Source organism: Lepisosteus platostomus, chromosome 17 (assembly GCF_059453375.1).
Source record: "Lepisosteus platostomus isolate fLepPlt1 chromosome 17, fLepPlt1.hap1, whole genome shotgun sequence".
NCBI classification, from domain to species: Eukaryota; Metazoa; Chordata; class Actinopteri; order Semionotiformes; family Lepisosteidae; genus Lepisosteus; species Lepisosteus platostomus.
This window is the reverse complement of record NC_142627.1, coordinates 19,902,308-19,923,881: the sequence shown is the minus strand read 5'-3', so window position 1 is coordinate 19,923,881 and position 21,574 is coordinate 19,902,308. Positions and strand designations below refer to the sequence as shown.

Genomic DNA, 21,574 nt, shown 5'->3' with positions numbered 1-21,574 from the left:
AGCTCGGCTTCTACAAATAAAAACAATGAGCATGCTTGGAAGGCATGCAGTGGTAATGTTGATGGCTTAGAGATATACTGTAAATGCTGTGGGTCAGAGAAATGGCCCAAGTGGTGGCACAGACAGTAGTTTCTTATAGTAGGCAAATTACGTGGAGACACTGTGGTGTTATACTGTGTGCTGTGCTGTTCAAGCCAACGGGCAGTGAGGGATCACAAGAAAGCCTTTACTCAGACTGAGGGCAACATTGGTGCCCGTGAAACACTGACAAAAGCCTTGCACCAATCTGATCTGTTACTACAGGCCAATCTAAAAGCGCAGATTTTCTAGCAGGACAATGCAAGACACTGTGCAATAATAACAATGGCACCATTTCAGGTAAACAATGTGACTGTAGGTCCTGCTATGGCCAGCTTTTTTTCCTGATCCGAGTCCACTAGAACATCTGTGAACCCAGCTTGCCAAAACCATCAACAGGAGACAGTTGCCGGAATATCTCTTAGTGGTCTGTCCAGAGTCTGATAAAGTCTATGTACCAATGGTGTCAAGATCATACTAATGAACTTATACCTGTTTTTAACATTGGAATGTTTTAATGTGAACACTGTTGAGTCTTATACAGATAACATGACCCTTTTTAATATTGGGATACTCCTGTATTTGTCTTCACCTTTTTCAGTGATTAGAAATCTATATTTGTTTATGTTCAGGTGGGTAGCTGCGTCAGCATGCGTAGGCTGCAAAGGAACAAGTAATAGGTTTATTCCATGCTGAAAAAAAGAAGAAAGAGAACACAACGTTTCGGCCGTGGAGCCTTCTTCAGGTGACACCTGAAGAAGGCTCCACGGCCGAAACGTTGTGTTCTCTTTCTTCTTTTTTTCAGCATGGAATAAACCTATTACTTGTATATTTGTTTATTACATTTTGATTGCTACAGTACTTGTTTGCATCAGCATGAATCTACTGTCTTGACTGGCTTTGAGATATTTTTCAAAACAGCACTTACTATAGTGTTTCAATAATACTAAAAATACATGAAAATAACATTGCATTCATATATAGATTGTAAAACAAAACACAATATTGTGCTTGGACTTATACAGTATATCAGCCCCTCTAGAAATAGTTGATCTAAATAAATATTAATAGATGCAATTGCTTTTTGCAGACTTTCAAATATACAGTACAGTATACAGTACCTATATGTGGGTTCATTAATGAAGGTTGCCACAAGAAAATGCAAAGTAACTACAGTATGCATTTTGTTCCAATTCTATAGGGTCTTAATTTTTTTAACACTTTATACCTTTTTTATTAAATAGATATAAAGATACTTTTGGATGAGTTTAGGATAATTTCCTTAGAATGGAAAAAGCTGTGACATCAGATCAGACTTAGGAAAATAGGTTACCTTTACGTTTACTTTGCTTTCCTTTTCCAGGTTTCCTTTTACTTAATACATGTTCAAGTGGTGGTAGTATGATTGGCCCTGCTGTTTCAGGACATTTGCATACTAAAAAATTACATTCCTCACCCTACCAAGCTTCCCTTAGAACTTTGGTCGCCTCTTCAATTAGCTGAAGGAAAATTCAAGTCAATGTAACCCCAGAGGCAGAAGAGAACAATCATGTTATGCAATTTTTGTGTAACTGAAGCTGTTGTTACTGTATGTCTACACTATATGTTGGCAAACAGCTCTAGGACTTTTGTTACTGCAAGTGTTGCAACATATACTTTCACATTAAGATCCAAGTTCGGAAATGAAGGTAATTTAAGTACACCATCAGTGTGCTTCAGAACAAGAGGGGCAGCTCAGTGTTTGTCCTGTGAAGCAAAGTGTAGTTGTGTCTAAGAAAACTAAGATCATTAACTGATAGGTAGAAACTGGCTTTGCACAGTACCAGTAAAAATCACTCTAAAGAACCTAACGTTGGATATAATCCTCCTGCAATCATGTTCCATTTCTGGGGACCCCTGCGCCTGCATTAAACCCCCCTGCTCCATCAGATGAGGTCTGGCCCCTCCTCCCCTTAGCGACAGTTGGAGATCTGCCAGCCAGCCCCCTGGCATTACTTACCTTTTTTACCTTTCAGCTGCTGCTCTAACACTGTGGATTTCCAAAAGGTTAGGGCCTTGAGGTGACATGGAACTCCCCACTACAGGTCCACACGCAAGCTCTTGTGCGCCAAGGTTAGCAGAGTCACGTCATGCGTTTCAAACGTGGTGAAATCCTCCAGAGTCACAACGATGAAATCCAAATTTGTGCTTCAGAACTGTACTCAGAAAAATACTTTTTATACAGTATGTGCATCACATCTACCAGCAGCAAGAGCTAATGAAAAGCATCTTACTTGCATACCAGTAATGCAAGTATATAATCTTGACTAAAGCATCCATACAATATTTACTTGTCGTTTGCATGTTGTCCCTTTTTTCTGGTTTATGTTTCTTTCATTGTGTTACAGCTGTGGAAGGGGAGAATGGGGGAGGGTCAGTAGTACAGTATATAAAATTATATAAGCAAAGATGTTTGCTGATTAAGTTAATAGTTTTATTTTCATATAAACAGCAAATGACAGACAAATACACTATACTTTGTTTAGCACAAATGCATATACTGTACTGCTTTTCAGTGTGGAAACAAATCCAGAATGAGGTAGGTGCTCCTAGAATCTAAGTGTACTTCTGTTTACTTGATACAAATAGACTGGAGACATTTTATACCGATGTCTTGAGACAATAGTTGTCTCACATTCTGCACTGTCTTTCCAGGAGGGTTATTTCATAACTCCATTAACAGTTCGACCATTCACACTTTGCTTGCCCTGTTTTTACGTCTCTCGCTGAGAGCTAAGAGTTAATAAAACAATTTGGTATTAGTATGCAGAATTTTAGTTTGAAGGCAGAATACGAGAAAGAAATACCAAAATTAATTTTGCTTTGGTCACTGTAGCTTTTTACCAGTACTCTGTAAGAGTAAGTGTTATTCATGGTTCAACACTTTAGGGTTAATTTTTTAACACATTTTGGGATATTTTTTAAGCTAACACACTTATCACATGTACTTGGTTAATGAAACAGTCTTAGTCCACTGTTAGTAGATTTGTATTGTAACATTTATTAAAATAATACTATGGGTTAATAAGAACAGCTTAAAAACCAAAAGTCTTTAAAATGCAAGCGATGTGAAAACTTGACTAAATAAAAATCAAACGTGAGTAATGAAGTCATCCAGTTGCTGACCAGAGAAGTTAAAAGATAATAAGGCTCAAGAAAAACATCAATCCTGGTAATAAAGTACTGCAAAACAAAGCTTTTATCAGTTATAAAAACTGCATGTATGCATTTATATCCTTGATTTCTTCAAATCAGGAAAAAAATTACTGAATGTTATTTATAACATACATATAAAACAAGATAGAAAAATACATTATAAACTTGTAACAATGGCTGTAAATACATTATCTTACATGTCTTTCTCGTAGGCAATAAGTTGGTTATGGTACATAACATGGGTCTAGAGTTACAATAACAGGAACAGATAAACTGTCAGCTGTATGGTAGCATACAGGAAACACTCCCACTTAACACAAAAATACAGAATACTGTCAAAAAAGCTTAATATTTCAATAAAATGAAATAAACTCAAAATAATACTGAAAAAACAAATGCATACTGAGACTGCAAAGTAGTCATGCTTATCGGATATGATAGTCTCAACCACTAAACTCTAACGGACCCATCTAAAACTACCACATCAAACAGCATTCTCATTTCAGTGGCTATGCTCCCCTCCAAATGACCTTCAACCAGCACTGTATTTCTAGGTTGTACCCCAGAACTGCGACGATGTAACAAACATAAACTGCTTTCATTTCCATTCAGCAAGAGTATATCTGGATTCGAGTACACATATGCTTCTTGTTTTGCTTTCTGTTACGCCTTTAATTGAAACATACAACAAAAATAAGATTACTGTTATTAAATAATGGCACTGCATAAAGGTAAATGAGGTCAAAGAAAATCCAAATGATACATCCAGAAGGAAGACAAACGTGATGACAAACTTGGTTAAGTATAAGGATAAATAGTTTGCATAGTAAATAAATCACTTTGCTTTCTTGGGAAGGGGAACACAATAGTGGATAGCAATATAATACAGTCCTAGAGTAACTGTCTATAGCCACTCAATGGGTGGACAGCTAAGCTGGAAACTCCGTAAGGCTGTGAAAAAACAGAAGAATGAGCTCACAGAATAAGCCACCAGTTGCCATCTGATATATGCCACATTCATTTTATTAAACCACCCTTTCTTTTCAATATTCTTCAAATAATGTCATGTCAGAGGTTACATTAAGTTACATTCTAAAACAACAGTGGAAAGTTCTTTTTCCTGCACTTTTGTTCTTTAGAATTTTATTTTTGGACAGCAGCACTACTATGCCAATGATACAGTATTTTGCCTGCCCTGAGGAAATCCTATGACATGTAGACTCTGAAAACGAACTCTTCCACAGTGTCATTGTTATTCCATTTTCAGCTTAAGTATGGAAGCTTTACTTCCTTGTATTAATGGCACCTTTAAAGATAATGACTCTTTGTATACACATGCAAGACCCTTAACTTTACTACTCTCATTTTAAATCCTTTAGTATTTAAAAAATATTTTCATGTAGGCAGAAAAGAAAGGATGAACAAGTAAAACGCTAAAATTATCTGTATTACATTTGTTACTTATCATGCAAGAGTTTTAACAGGGTTCACAAAGAACGAACAACACTGAATTCTGATGGCAAAGCACAGTGCAATTTTAAATAACCCATTAAGAGACCTGTTTGTAAGGGTTTAAAACTAAGTGTGCTGTTCTTCTGTTAGCTGTTGCCTCATCAATTTCTCCAACTTAGCAGGTTTCCAGCAGTGCCACTTCTTTCTGTATGGGGAAGAGTATTCCCATTGAGGTTAACACACCCACTGGCCAAACTACTAAGAAGCCTGTGTTAAATGAGCCACTTCTTGGCAGCAATCTCTTGTGTGGTTGGCTTGTGAAGCCCAAGACTGACCAAGCCCATCACCTCTCCTGGCCAGACCGAGCACCTAGTCTGAAAACTAGTTACATACTGTAGGTGGAACTTGCAGTTCAATACTACATGGAACTACCCCTCATCTCAACCTCAACAGAAGGAGATTCAGTTGAGAGAATGGGATGGTACCGACCTACACATATTTCAGAACCTTATAGAATACAGTACATGCCATGTCCTGTTCAAAGTGTTCTTACACAGGTCCATTTTGATTAGTTATTGGTTCTTAATAGTTTGGCCAGTAAGTACATAGCATTTTCTGCTGAGATTTTATGTGGCAGCACAGCAAATTTTTAAAAGTCGACAGGGACAGCTGAAAGAATTTCTGCCCAAGCTTCAGTTCAGCGGCAAGGCAAAATCTGGCTTCATTGCTGCAAGCTCATGTTCATTCATTCACAGCTCCCCTTAAATGCAGAGGCTGACAAAGTGGTGTGTTAACCTGGTATTCCGATAGGAACTGATTTATGAGACATTCAGACTCAATGACCATGAATAAAATAAGGCACTTTTCATTCTTTTGACATTTTAGATGCTTAACAAAAAAAGGAAAGAAAAAAAAAGGCTGTTTTGGTCTTTAATAACTCTCCAACCATGAAAGGAAAACAATTTTTCTCATGAAATAAAGGGTTTCTTTGTTCATTTTTTGTTCTTTATAATACTTGAAAGTATAAAAGGCTACATTTTTGAAAAATATATATTTCTCTTCACCAGCACCCTTGTATCGTAAAATTATCTACTTATGTTCATTTTTTCCCAACATAATACATTTATCTACAATTTTAATACATGTGTACAGCAAATAGGCAAGCATGGCTTTTACATCCTTAAAGAAGTATCTTTACAAGGAAGTGTTGTTATAAAAAAAATCAGTTGCCACATAATGGGACACATGATGCATGTACCTTTGCTGTCACTGAGTCTCTTTAAATCAGCTCCAGCTGCTCAACTCCACCTCTAACTGCAATATCTGCTGAAAGACTTTACTCTTTCTTTGCTCATTAACTCATAGCTTCAGCATTATTCGGTAGTGGTGCACAACTAATTCCAGAAAAAGGCAGGCACAATCACAGTATTCTTTTACACACTTTTTAGTATTGCCTGCAAAGGCGGTTATGCCTATTCAAATGTGAAATATTTTAAAAGAAAAAAGTAAAACAAAAGTCTTTTCCACCAATGGAATTATTGACTAAAAGGTTCATGCATGATGCATCATTACAACACGATACATTCAGAGCGAATTATATCACCATGAGCTGAAGTACTTTGTCGAAATCTCACAGTAACTGCCTCTGAGAGTTAGGAAAACAGAAAGCTGGCTCCTGGCCTTCTATCATCGTTTTTTAATTATTCAGGGAGTTGAGGGTGGAGAAATGGGAGCAGGATTTGGCTGTGGACTGTTGAGCTGTGCTGAGGGATGAATTGGACCTTATTGCTTTACTACTATTCAGTGCAGGTCTAGAACCACTATCACCCAACCAGAGCAGAAAGCGGAGATGTTGAACCTTTTTTTTGTTGTGTTTATGTCTGTTTGCTGTAGTTGGTTTTTTGTTAGGTGATAAGCTGATGGGCCAGAGCCTCAGCTCGCTGCACAAGGGACAGACAAGCAAAGGCGTTTACCAGAAAACCGATCAGCAGCCAGGCAATGGTCAGGTCATCATTGGGTGAAGAGTTCAGAGGTCAGAAGGTCATAGGTTAGTTGCCGGTGGCGGCTGGGTGGTTAGAAAACAAAACAAAATAAAACAAAAAAAGAGAAACAAAAAAGGAAAAAAGAAAAAGATAGAGAAGAGATTAGTTTCAGCTAGTGACGGCTTGATGACAACATGAAAACTAATCACAACTAATAAAACAAGCACGTTTTACTGACAGACTAATTGACACCATCTACAGAATGCAGTAAAATCATGACAGTGTTGTATCATGATTTCAAACATGAAGAAGAGCCCACTTCCACAAATAAAATGTTAAAAAAGGAGGAAATAAACAAACAATGAAATAAAATAACTAATATGACTAATGGTTAGTAGCAGTCGATGGAAGAAATCTGGACAGAAGGAAGTTCTAATCAATGAGAATCATTTGACAACAGTCAGTACAGTTATCAGTTCTGACTGCTATTAAGCATTAGTACTCTTTCCAAGTGCAAGCATAAAAGCGACTATTAATGATGAATGTGAATATTAATAATTTGTTGTTAAGAGAAATGAATTTGGAAGAAATAGGAACTTCAAGAAGACAATTTTGAACTTTAATAATTTATGGAGCGTACAAGTGTTTTTTTTTGCTCAATAAACTTTTATTGCCTTTCAGGTATTTTTTTTCTATTTACAACAACATGAAAATCTTGGCCTCATAATACAAAGCAATACTAAACTGGAGATCTAGCAGTGTAGGCATCAATACTGAAGCTGGGGGATTGCTAAGGCTGCTGCTTTAGGACAAACCCCCAGCTTTAAAACTCTATGATACATTTACAGGACACTCTTATATAAAATGCATTTGCTTATAAACACTGTAAAGTCCTGCCATTTTATAGTCTACGTTTATAAAGCCCTAAAGTACATCCAAAAATATAGGAAATTTTCTAAATGTTGCTATGATGCATATTTTTTCTTTCCTACAAATAGCCCTCTTGAGTATCAATGCTATTTCTCTGCAAATACAATAAAATCTGACATTTCATATACATTCTTGCTTTATATTTTTATATCTTTTTTAAGAAGCCCCCTGTAAATACTATTTTCTTTGCAACAACAACAAAAAAGATGCTTACAGTAAAACATAAAAGTTCTCAAGTGGAAAGGTTTGTTTTTTTCAGTCCATTCATGATCTGGTCTAATCTTATCCACAAATTGTCCCCTTTATCAACTTGGTCCACTTAACAGTAGTAATTGTAAGACTCATTTCAACAGCTTAATCATTTTCACTTTTTTCTGAGGTTTCTTGCAGTTTTCTTTAACATGTAGCCTGTGTGACTGAGGCAGAGGAGATGAAGGGATCTATTTATTCAGTGCAAAATCAGTTTTGTGCCATTTTGTTTTAAATAAAGTGAAACATACAAGGTGTAGATGGTTACAGACAGTGTATCTTTACTGGCTTGCATAGCCTGTAAAAATGCAGAAAAAATCATCTTGCTTCAAAGCTCTTACCTCTGTAATCATTTAACATATCAAAGATTATGATGAATGACCTCATCAGCAACCTATTAAGTGCTGAATATTTTTCACAGCTTGAAAGATAAAGATTTCTATTAACTTTCTGAGTAATATTATAATATTAAAAATAAGGCGCCCACACAGCAAAAGTATAACTTAGGCATTGAGAATCATGCAGCTGTCGCATGCTTTATTCAGTAGCTTTACATTGTAAAGTAACATTTGCTGTATACTGTAGCTTCTTTTTTTTAATCCATTACAAAGTAATACAATACTTGCTATATCTTCTTGTTTGAGAAGCACACACAGAGGCATTTTTACAGCCTAGTCAATATGAAACCAGAAAGAGACATCTCCCTGCTTCCACAGAACTCAAACACCTGTATCCTCTGGCCAGTCACAGGCTATTATTTTTCAACACACAGGTTTGACAATTGTGCAAATTCATGTAGTTTGTTTTAATTAATCTTGTCAGTTTATCTGCCTGTTACAGGTACCAAACTTAGTTTTCATTCGTTACTTATTAAGGTCTTTTTTCTTAGTAATGCAAAACTAATTCACTTGGTAAAAATTCACCATTCAGAGACGTTTAGCAATAATTAAACCTTCTTGAATGGGAATATGTTTATCTGAGTTTTGGCACATGTATGATACTCCAACACGAATCAGAAAAAACAAGAGCAATCCCTAAGTCTAATTGTGGTAGTACTTCAAAATAAGTTCTAGTGCCAGTTTTTCAATTCCCTTAGACCCAGCAATGCTTTCTAGCTATTTAGGATAGAAGCATCTATACTTAAATTTGTCTTGCAAACTGGTATACTTAGGTTTACTGCTGTAGATCTGAAAAAAACAACATCCTAATAGCAAATGTACAGAGTAAAGGTACATATTTATATGTTAATTGGAAGACTGACATTATGAAGGATTATTCATCAAAATGTAAAGTGCACTAAAATCCTTTGTTAAAATGTAATATTGCTTTCAAAGAGGAAAGAGTATCCATTGGTCCAAGTTTTGCAATTTACAAATTCAAAAACAGAAAGCACACTGATGAAAACATGAAAAACACTTAACACAAACACCATTAGCATTTCACAGAAGAGGTTATACCTTGAAGTGTGTAATGACTTCACATCACAGGCTCTCTGTTTAATAGGACTTCCTGTATGTGCAGCTTTAAAAAAAGTGCCAATTCATAAAAGACCTGTCAATAAACCCAAATACCAAGCCATTTCTTTTTACGAACATTTCACTGCTGGGTCTAAGGGCATATGTGGGTGGCAACTTAAATTAGTTTGGCAGGAGAATAAAAAATGAAGATTTAGTTCCCCATCACTGTGTGTTCATACTAAATCCTGATTCAAATATTTGTCACATTAAAAAGGTAATAATCAGAATTGTTACCAAAGAGGATACTGGGTCCACAAACCTCTTTTGTACAAATGCTTTTGAATTTATATTAAATGCAACATTTTTAAGTATCATATTTTAACCAGCAGTCTAACCTGGTTAATCTCTGTAACTTTCTTCAAAATGATATAGCCAGATTAAAATATTTCTTACTGTAAAAACTGAATAAATTTAAATTCTACCATACCTTTACATGCATGTGAGACCACACACATACAAAAAGAAACAAAAACTTTTTTACCTACCTTTGTAGGCAAATAACTGATGTTTTCTATGTAAACCATACAGTCCATTATATTTACAAAACTGTTTTGCATCTTTAAAATATATTCTTGCAGTAATTAGGATGAAGTATTGATGACGTAATTATGTTTCACTTTATTTTTGTCTTTTTAGACACTGCAAGGATTTGCTGACATAAAAGCATGTTTGCCCTCTGCACATTTTAGAATACAGATGTCAGACCAATAATTATGGGGTAAAATATTAATTCATTTGCTTTGTCACGTGGTCAAACCCTGAATTTGATCACCTTTAGATTAACCAGGTTGGACTCTTCAAAACGACAGTCCTCAGGCTTGAAACACATGAAATTTTGATAGTCTCATTTAATTTGAACAGAAAACCAAATCTTCATTTTTTTCTGCCTGTTCATCATAGAACACATTTTAAAAAATAATGTATTTCACACAAAGAACTCTCACTGAAAAAGATCACAAGAAGAAATACTTTACGTTCATTTGCAACAGCAACCAACCAAATTAAAGGTCTAGGTGGTATTTGTGCTGGTATACGTCATCATTTGGTTTCAGTTTCCCCAGCTGGGTAAGGCATTGGTAAAGTCCTACTGTATTCATTCTTTTGTGAATGATGTGTTCTACTAAAACAAGCTGATGGAGTCCACTCTAGTATCCACTAATAAGGCACTCGAAATAGCTTATTCCATTTCAGCAACACCACCCCAACTGCTTCTTATTGCTCCACATTCAACTTTCAACTCTATAAATACCATACTTTTTTACAAAAAAATAATTCAAGGAATTTACATATAATAACTTTCTTAATGTTAAATGCCAAAATTCAGAAAGATATAATGAATGACTTTTATTAGGGAATGCATTCAAAAGTTTTTTGTCTCAAGCTGAAAAGGCAGAAGTGTAATTAAGGACATCAATCTTGATTTTTAAACTCTTTTCAGTGTCTTTGTATTTTAACGCTAACAAACTTTTATGTGATTTGCTCACATAACCTTAGAAGTGACATCTGAAACTCTAAGTCTGAAGGAAACTGACTTTCACAGAACAAAGACAGCCAAAACGTAATTGTAACATGTCAGATTTTTCCTAAATGTTTAGCATAAGAATAAATTCTTTTAAATACTTTTAATGCTTACACTTTAACCCATATAAAAGCTTCAAAATAAAGGAAGTCAACACCTGTTAAAATAACATAATACACCATAATTCTGTATCTTTCTTTTCTAAGCAGTGGGGAAACTGAAATGTTGGTTAGAGGAATCCATTATTTATCATTAACAGCACACACATCACATAGTCATCAAAATAATGGAGAAGCAAATGCAGAAGAGATGAAAATCGAATATATATATAGTTTTTCATTTGTATAGAAAAAATGACCTGTTACATAGTGCATGGTGGACACTATCCATCAGCTTTAACCCATTGCCAGCACATTACAGTTTTTTTTCAGTGTGTGTGGACAGTTTAATTCATGATCGATGTTCATGTCACTTTCCAAAAGAGTGGTAAGATCTAGATCTGTTGAGGGAATACTGGTTTTATAATAAAATAACCCTTCATAGAATAAAAAAAAAATATGTATACTGTATAGTTTGAGTTAAAAGCCTGTGAATATGTCCATGTGTTGCAAAGTGGATCATAACCAACCATAGCATTTCTCATAAACACGAACACTGGAGCTAAACTAACCTCGGTCTGCGGTCACAACCCTTTGGTAAGGATGGACTCGCATATCGTGCCTTCGAACTTTAGTAGCCACCGCACCTGGTTAAATTGCAACATTACCAAAACAAGGTTAGATTATTCAGCCTAGAAATATTCCATTAGCAGTTTATCAACAACAGCAGGTTTATCAAAAATGACTCATGGTATCTACAAATTACGCAATAAAAATACAAGTTAAGGCACAATAGTTTGTTTTTAAAAGTATATCTATATTGTTTCTAACATAGTAGCAGTCACTTCCATTACGTTGCCTTAACCTGATGGATCCAAAGTTATAATATCCCAAAGAACAGTATTAATGACATTGATCAGACAAGCACAAAGTGGGCTTTACTAGTCACATAATCAATGGAGTGCAGCAAGAATAGAACCATGTTTCCAGTTTTTCTCTTAAATAATAATACTGATTATTCTCTGAAATGGTCTGAGACACAATCCAGTTTTGTAAGAACGTTTTGCAGTAGTTTCTTTAGGCTAAAATTTTAGATTGAGGCTATAAGCCAATAAGCACAGTTGGCAGTGAATTAGGTGATTAGTAAAGCAAAACAGTTTATTGTTTTACCAAAACATAGCAGTCAGTGAAACACCTGTTAACATATGTATATAGGATAAAATTGCATCATTACTTTTTTCTGCAAAATATATTGCCAGTGTAAACTTCAGTAGTAAAAATATCTTCAGGGTATCTAAGGCAAGTGTCTGACTGACTGCTAGGCTGAGCTCATATTGTTCAAGGCAGCTGTGAAACTAAGCATTTGTTAAAACTCAGATCAGATGAGGGTTGGGTAAGACCATTCTTGAATGCTTAGCCTTTCGTGGGGAAAGCCATACCTAAAGAATAAAGGAAGGGAATGTGAATTAGTCTCTGGAGAAGTCCATCCTCTGTGTAGTTATACACATACTGCATTGTCTTCATGTTTAACCCAATGCAAAAAAAGATCCCCATCACAAGTTAACCTCATCCACAGTTGAATCCTCGAGTATCTGAAGCAATGGTTCTCTGTGCTGTTTTTTTTTAACCAGGCATGCACACAAATTAAACAAAAAATCACTTCAGGCTGCAGACACTACGGGAAAAAGGGCCAGTTTCTTTTTTGTAAACATTCACCGAAGTGAAATGATGCAAGAGCATCATGGTCTATGGGTGAGGCTGGAAGCTCCTCAAAAAGGCCCCCCAAGGGGAGTCTGGGCAGTTTAAACAGTGTGTGCAGCCTGTGCTCTTTAAAAGGGGACCCTGGAGGAGGGTTCTCCTCGATGGAATGTGACTGGAATGTGACAAGTATGGAACCCAAAGTACAGTGGCAGTTCTTCAGCCTTTGAGGATGCTGTATAGGTTACACAAGAAAGAATAGAGCATTAAGAGAACATTGAGATGGCTCCTGAACACTGTAGCACTCCTATTACAATCTTCCCACTAAAACCAGCTGTAATATACAGTATATGCTACAAACCACATTCATCAATCTCAATCATCAATACATCTCTAAATGCTAAGGAAAAAAAACATTTAAAGTTCAATCTTGATGATAGTTTACAAAAAATATGAAATTCACCTACTTTTGAGCATTCTCATGTGGTAATTATCAATCAATCAGAATTTTATCTTTACAAACATATCTGTTAACATCCTAACAAACTGCATTTGCAAAGACTGAAATACTGTAATTTCTTCATGAATTAAAGTCTGATCTGATTATATTTACTGGTTCTGTTAAAAGCTCTGTATAATAATAAAAGCTGGGCCTTCCAAATTGATTTTTGTTTTGATTATCATGCAGCTGTGATTACACAAAAGAACTGCAATTTATGCCTACCAAATTGCTGACAGGTTTCACAAAAGAACAAATGCTTATTATGCAAATAATTGAAGGCTTGCACAATCATGTGCTCACTACTAATCAACCAACATTTTGTTATTCAGAAGAGTCCATAGCTTGGACAGGGATCAATATTCAACATTTAACAAATAATTCGTTTGGAAATGCCACATACATCACGTAAAAAGGGTGCAAATAGACCTTAAACTTTTTAAATCTTATCCGCAATTTTGCACCAGTCATTTTTTACATATTCTTACTTTTTTAATTTGTAACTTATAAAATTGAGTGAAACCCATATAGAGCTGATGCTATTAGACTGGAAAAGCTTCTTAAACATCTAAAAATAACACTGGTTGCATCCAGGCTTTTTTATACATGTACTATGGAAAATTAACACGTATTGTGCAAAACAAATCATTCATATTTTTCAATTATCTTCACAGGACTTCTCCACAGCTTTTAAAAAGCTTTTGACAGAACCTGTACCTCTGCAATGTTTAAGTCAGTTTATTGTATTACTGTACTGTAAAAATAATTAGCTGAGAAACACTTCAGGCTTATCTCACTTCTCAGGAAGGTCCCACTGCTGGGGGCTAGCAGGATAGAAATGCTTTGCAATATATCTGGGGCATTAAGGCAGAGGGAAGGGTGCTTACCTAATACACCGCTGGGCTCGATGGGGTACTCCAGGATGGATGTCGCGGGTGCCAGTGTGTAAGGATACTCATAGGGTGTGTAGATGAGTCCGGACTCAGGCCCAGGTGGGACAATGGTAGCTGTAGGGTGAGGGGTCCCGTTTGGCATGACAGCGGCGGTTTGGATCTGTCTGATCAAAGGCATTATGGTAGGGCCTGCGGGCGTGGGCGTTCTCAGGGCGGCGGGCGGGAGGACGGGCGTGGGCCCGGTGATGATCCGGGGTGCCTGGGCCGTTGCTGCAAGAGAAAAGGCAAGGGCAGCTACAGTAAGCAAGGAAACCGAGAGGGGGCGGAGGGGAGTGGTGGGGCGTGGGGGGGAGATTGGGTCCAGGGGGTGGGGTGGCAGCAGCAGGAGGGGCAGTTTGAAGGAGGAGGAGGAAAATAAGAAGAGCAGAAGAAGCAGCAGCAGAAGAAAAAGAAAAGCAAGAGGAGAGGGGTGGGGGGGGAGAAAAAAAATCATTAGTACCGTGCCCTGATTTGACAGAGTGTCAAAGCAAATCATACAGAGGCAAGAAGCTGCAAGCTCCTTACCCCATCGGGTTCATAAAGAATTCTCCTTTCAGAACTTGATAAACATATACAAAATATACAGTATGCATGCACTATTTATTGTTTTTTTCATTACTCAAGTCAACTAGATTGATTTCGAAAAATTTGCTCTTCTGGGGTGGGGAGGGGGGCTGGGGTTCATAAACGTCACATTTCATCCATATAAAAATACTTTTAGTGGAAAGGTGTCTCTATAATCCTCTTAACAAGGGGAATGCTTCTTTTTAAAAAGTGGCATGTTACTTCACTGACTAGCCCATGAATCTAGATTTCCACATTTCTTTTTAGCCTTTTTGACCAGAAAGGAAGTCAACACTGCATGTACTTATGTAGGAAGCATTCTGTCTTCCAGTGAGTTTACATTTACTAAATATAATTTCTGATTCTGAATATGCAATTTTCATTTAACATATTTAAAGATAATGCACACAACCCAACAGAGGTCCTTAATTTAAAAGCCTAGACTTGGTTTTGGAGAAAATTGTTTCCAATGCCACTCACTCCCTCCCCTAAGTGACACACACAGCAAATGTCCATATTAGTGCAATCATGAGTAACAAGCAGAGTAGGCAAGACCCAGAGAATCTACTCAGCCCACAATGCTGGGTGCCATTAGCAATAAAGATACAGCGTGAGTCATAACCGTTGTCTTACCCAGATGCGCTGTGCACAGAGCTCCATTATCTGTTCTAGACTGGGTAGTGCAATTTTATTTACTTTGTAGCAAATTAAAAAGTGATCAAATGTATATGCTGGATTTTTTTATTCATCTGGGTCACTGGGTATGTCTACATTATTTAGGCAGAGGTAAATTAATAGGTTATAAGTGTTACTTTAATTGTTATGGGCACTGTACTAGGCTTTCCAAGAATACGATGCTATTTTTTTACCACAAATATGAATTGCTTAATGAAACAGAGAGGCTAGTTCCTATTTTTTCAAAATATCTGATTATGAGCTATGTGCCCTTGAGTTTGATAAGAATTAGCTTCATTACAGATAAACGATAGTGACTTTAATACATACTGTATATACAATCTTCTTCAGACACTTAGGAGTTCAGTTTCAATATTCAGCCATGAGAAATCAAAATTGGAACCAAATGATATACATAAATCTATTAGGGTAAAACTGCTTTCCCTTATGAACTAGAAATGAGATGGTATATAGGCATTTACTCTCGACTCCTGTAATAAAGGTGAATTTAGGCATCCTTACGTGATTTGATGTTGGCGTCTCTGTAGGTGCCATTGAGAATCGCAAGTTCCATCAGCTGCATCTTTTTAAGGCTGTCTTCACCCTCTGCCTGCAAGGGGGAGCGGAACAGGAAAGCAAGAGTTAGAGCATTGTTTATGTACTGTGAAAAAGGATATCCAAAGACACACGCTGCTCTGTGGGTGAACAGAATGAAACACAGAAACGTTCTGCTACACTGTGGTGGGTCCCTGTTCTTAATGGGAAAATCGATTAAGCTTGTACTATCTAATGTGCGAAACACAACAACTAAAATAAAACATATTTATTAAACCCCAAGACTAGAGTCTAATATTATGACCAAGCCTAGAGTCTAATATTCAAGAAAAATGATTTTGCATTTTATTTCTGTTCTAATTAAATGTACAAAATGTTGTAAAAAGCACAGATTATTTTCTTCACTATCACTGTTTAGAAAGTAGGCAATATACTGTACTGGATTTGGAGACAGTAATATTCCAAGGGCACAGCCTGTTCTTACTACAATGTAGTACATGGTTTCTGTTTTTACTTTCTTTCCTTTTTTGTCTGCTGAAACACAAAGATTGCATAAACTGTATTGTATGTTTTACCTTCCATTTTGACAGCTACTGGAATAATTCTGCAAAGCTGTTGGGTGAGAAAAAGCCCACTCACAAGAGCAAATATCCTGCGAATTTCCCTATTAAAAACACACATCCAGGCACTCCACACTGGGTGTTCAAGAAACAGTGAGATAGATGATAAATATTTGGAAAGCACTTCAATTTTTCAACAACATTGTTAGGAAACATTCAAACATGTGACAACACAAGAGAAAAATATTCTGACATATTTCACAGCTATTAATTAGCATCTACTTCTGCAGTAGGAGTTTATCCTTCCACTACATGCCATTTCTAGTGATTTCTTCATCATTCTTCATTCCTGACAGATCCCCCCAGGTAAGTTTTCTATGAATCACAGACTCCACATCCAAAGGTTTATTCAAATTATAGAATTTTTGAGTTAACAATTTACAAGTTTCATTTGCTCCATAACATGTTCAGACAGCTCACAAAGTGTAGTACTGTGAACAGGAAACATTATTCACCTGTAGTGCACTCTGGTAATGTAAACAAATTCCAATACAGCACATGTGCTTGACAAGTGTGACAACTTTCTGAAGAGAAAGACTTTCTAATGTTTTGTAAGCATGAGCAGCAGGCTTTGCACTTACACATGCATGTGTATGGCGAGGAGACAATTTCATTGTTACAATTTCTCACAAATACCTCTGGCACTCAGGATAATTCTGTAAGCCAGAACAAGTGACTGTATCATCTTCAGAGTTCACCTAATGACACAGCCAGTGGCGTGGAAAATTCTGCATCCAAATAAACAGCTCATTGTCGGAGAAATGTTTTGTTTAGTCATTCTGCATGACACCATTTCAGCTTACTGTCAGACTGGCTTAAGAATCTGTTCAGATACCAACGTTTTACTTTGAAAGGGAAAAAAAAGTAACGTTGAATAAAAGGGCAAATGGTGGCAGGCTATTGTTTCTTTTAAAAAACACAGACAGGGCCAATGACCTTTGAATAGTGCCACAGCCATTCAGAGTACAGAATTCTCCAGCATTTTGCTTTTTTCCCAACCGTTTTTCAGTCTAGTATTCCTTTCACTGGAAAAGGGCAAAACTGGGTACAGCTGGCCAGGTAGAACTAAGCATAAAGAAAAAGTAGCATCTATAAGTAGTTACAGTAATGAAGCAAACAGAGAACTTTTAGGCTAAAAGCTATAATCAAAACCAGTAAAAGCAATACTATAGCTTTTCATATGATTCGTTTGTCTACAAATTCTCAACCTCATGAATACCACTGCAAAGAAAGGAGTTGAACAGATAAAATGTAAGAGATGTAATGCAGAGGTGTACTACAATCCACAGCTAGGAAGAAGTAGTGTCATGTTACAAAAATGTACTAAAAGTGGAGCTATTCTTCCAAATCATGGACAGGAAGAGAGAGCTACAGACTCTTGCAATTGCTGAAGGGCACTTTTACTAGCTTTGACAGGAACTATTTCTGGAAATAATAACTATATCTACCTATATTAAAATTCATTAACACATTCCTTGATTATGAAACTTTTAATAAACACACATTGCTGCTATTGAAGTAGGAACAATAATATAATTTAATAATTTTCATATAGATTTGGATTGTGTTGTTTTTAGGTTATGCATTTAATCAAATCTGTTAATTTTCAAGTTCTTTCAAGTATTTTGCAGAAACCATCTAAAAAAAGGTTTTTCTGCACTATTGATTCAATATACCACTATAAAATTGTTTTTTTTTTCGATTAACCAAGGATTTCTGTCTTTCCTTTTATTTTAGAAGTGACAAAGTATATAAGAAATACTTTGGCCGAAGGGTTAGGGTTAGGGTTAGGGTTAGGGTTTGAAAATCTGTTAATTTTCAAGTTCTTTCAAGTATTTTGCAGAAACCATCTAAAAAAAGTTTTTTCTGCACTATTGATTCAATATACCACTATACAATTGTTTTTTTTTCGATTAACCAAGGATTTCTGTCTTTCCTTTTATTTTAGAAGTGACAAAGTATATAAGAAATACTTCGGCCGAAGGTCTGCTTTCTGCTTTTGTATATAGAAATGTTTTGGAGATTGTCATATTTTTCAACAACATTTTTCAACACATCACTCATATAAAGAAATGCTCTGTAACAAAAATGTTATAAAATACAATCACCATTGAATGATTTACTCCCTGCTTCACACTAATAACATGACATACAATGATTCTTGAACTGTAGTTGATCATTTGATGGACACAATGTTCATGGTAATGCAATAGTAGTATTGCATAATAGTACAGCCATTTATTCAACACTTAAAATCTTTATAATTTCTTTTTCTAAAAACACACAAGCACAGAGTGATAAATTAATTTTAATGCTCAGTATATTATTCTCTTGAAATGGATTTCTTAAATAATGTAGACCAAAAGCTACAAAGTAGATTAATATTTTGGGAAGAGCACTGCTGTAATTTAATTTAACTGCAAATAAAAGGTAAAATATCCTTTTAGAGGTTTAGAGAACCTCAGTTTTTGTAGTCTTTGTCCTAATTCTGGTACACAAATCTTTTTGGATTTGTAAAATTGTAAGAACACATAGCATCTCTAGCACTGTATTCTCTGTGTGTTTCATGAAGACACAGTAACACAAGGTTAATACACTGAATGCGCAAATAACAACCTAGAATTCGACAGAGATCAAAGTAGGGATGACGTCAAGGGACTGGGTTGAGATACCTAGAGCTATTCCCAGTTCCACTATTAACCATGAGCAGTGTAGATAAACCTGTATAACTGAATAACCCTATTATTACCTTCCTTCAATCTGACTTAAGCAAAATAAATAAAAAATAAGTATTTGCATTCAGTTTTTTGTAGCACAAATTCTTATTTTATTCAAATTTAATACAGCAAAGAAACACCCATGATTATCACACTAGTGAATAATTTTTTATAAGCTATCATTTGAAGAAAAATTACTCCGATTGTACAAATATGCAGCAGTAGTAACCCTTTGAAACAAGCTAACAACAAAAGGGATGTCTCTAGACTAAATCAATTTTGTCTTCGGATTTGATATTGAGGTTGAAATACCTGTCCTGTGCCAGTAGGTGGTGCTGTTTGTTACACAATGGGCTGAAATACACCACCAGACCGGTGGTTCTCTCATCACCACCTCACCTCTGTCTGCTTGATAGTCTACTGAATAACTTGTCACTATTGCCTACCTCCTTCTCCTTTTCAACTGTTAAACTACAGAGGTATGCTGGGCCTGTGTTAACTATCTGGTACTGTTGCAAATGATGTACCCAAGCTTTCCTAACAGGCCTCGGCCTACAGACCGCACAGAGCAGGAGGTTAAGGAAACATATCGTATACCTTCCTGTGACCTGTCCCCTCAATCTGGCTATCCCTTGCCTCGCAGGCTCCCTGCCTCCCTCTTTCCTCTCTCATCTTTCTTGCAAACACAGCTGACAGCTGATCAAGTGAAGCATGCCAATGCATTCTATCTTAGCTGCAGGCACTGCTGCAGGCAGTCTCTGTTCGAGCAGAGGAAGGTTATGCCAGAGACACAAAAAGGAGCACTCAGCACCTGTATAAGATCAACAGCAAAGCTTGGCCATTTGTACAAAGGGAAAGGCGCTTTAAGCAGACATCAATAAGGTCGATAAAAGTGAAATTTACATTGGCTACCAATGCCCAAGTGATAAACCTATTTCATCTCATTATTTTGTATAGTTTTGTCTTTTTTTTCTATGTGCCATTCCCTCCAGTGGAACTTAAGGCTAAAATGTTTTAACAGTTTAATTTTTTACCTTTAATGCTAATATTTGAATATTAACCTTGAAACAATGGGCAAGGCTCATGTAATTATCATTGAAAGAATCTAAAACCCTGCAAATCTGGGGCTTAACGCTTGTCCTGATTTCACTTATTGTGCATAACAATAATTATAACACTTATACCTGCAACTTGGCCGCTAAGATAGAAATTGTGCCCTTATAGCTGAAAGCCCTGGTATAGGACATTATGTATTATATATAAAAGACTGCACGGTTCCTGAAATACCAAATAAAAAGGTCCCTTCAGACTGATTAGTGAAGGCTACATCACACAAGCACACAGAGGCGGCACCGGTTTAACGCTCTCCTGCAGATGGGCTGTGTTGCAGTCAGCCCCTCTGAGCCAGAGGGAGCCTCTCTGTGTTTGCCTTCACCCTTCCTGTGCTTGGCCTCCTCCTCCACTTATCACTATACAGTCCTGTGTGCGGCCGCCATCTCATTGGCTGGTCCCCTCAAGTGCTCACTCACACTGGTTTGCACGGAATGCTTTTTATCTTAGCCTGCATAAAGAAAACATAACTCCATAGCTACTCAATCTGAGACCGGTGTGAACCTGAAAACAATGCAAGCTGACAGTAGAGAAACGTTCGTATATTCAAATTGCACACAATACAGAGTACAATATAGAGTATGTTACAATTTAACATGGTAAAGCGTTTGTTCAGACCTCTGTTTGAAACACACAAGTTCTGCTTCATGTGGTGCATTGTGAAAGAGGGATAAGGCTGTAATGCAGTGTGCACTGTGGCTTGACTGAAATATCATGAGAAAACATGCATCTTATCACACTTGACTTGTAATGATTTAAATATCAGTCACCCTTGCCCAGCTTACATTCCACACCTGCTTTGACCAAATATTGCTTTAAGACAGAAAGCATTCAACTGCCTCTTTCCTTCATCACTTGCACAACTGTATGCTCTTCTGTGGCCTATTACGGTCATGTCTTGGAAAGCAATCTAGAAACCTGCATCTCCCTCAGAGTGCGTATCAATTTACTTGGCAAAAATGTCCGATTAAAAGAAATATGTGCTTCTTTGAAACAATACAGTTTACTCTGTAAAATGAGTTAATATAAATCAATAACTTAAATCAATCTTAGTAGACTAAGTTTCTGTACAGCAAAGGTCTTGGTCCCCTGGGTACCAGATAATAAAGTGACCTAAGAAATAACCCAGGAGTATTTATAACATATGAAAATAACCAATATTTTACTTCACTATTTGCAACACG

General features: G+C 36.5%; 1 protein-coding gene across 6 annotated transcripts in view; it reads right to left on the bottom strand.

Moving 5' to 3' along the window:
• Positions 1-3,098: 3,098 nt before the first annotated feature.
• Positions 3,099-21,574, bottom strand: part of LOC148646321 (KH domain-containing RNA-binding protein QKI) — a 131,606-nt gene continuing 113,130 nt past the window's right edge. The window contains exons 5-8 of one of the 6 annotated variants that reach the window (XR_015927876.1): positions 15,911-15,998; positions 14,105-14,404; positions 11,593-12,953; positions 3,099-6,790 (exon numbers count right to left, since the gene is read on the bottom strand). Coding sequence is in view for 5 of the 6 variants with exons in the window: in XM_088609600.1 (XP_088465726.1) it covers positions 12,850-12,953; positions 14,105-14,404; positions 15,911-15,998 (492 nt within the window). In the remaining variant the exon portion in view is untranslated. Of the gene's footprint in view, positions 6,791-7,352; positions 12,954-14,104; positions 14,405-15,910; positions 15,999-21,574 lie in introns of those variants that run through there. The other 5 variants (XM_088609603.1, XM_088609601.1, XM_088609602.1 and 2 more) reach the window with 5 other exon arrangements.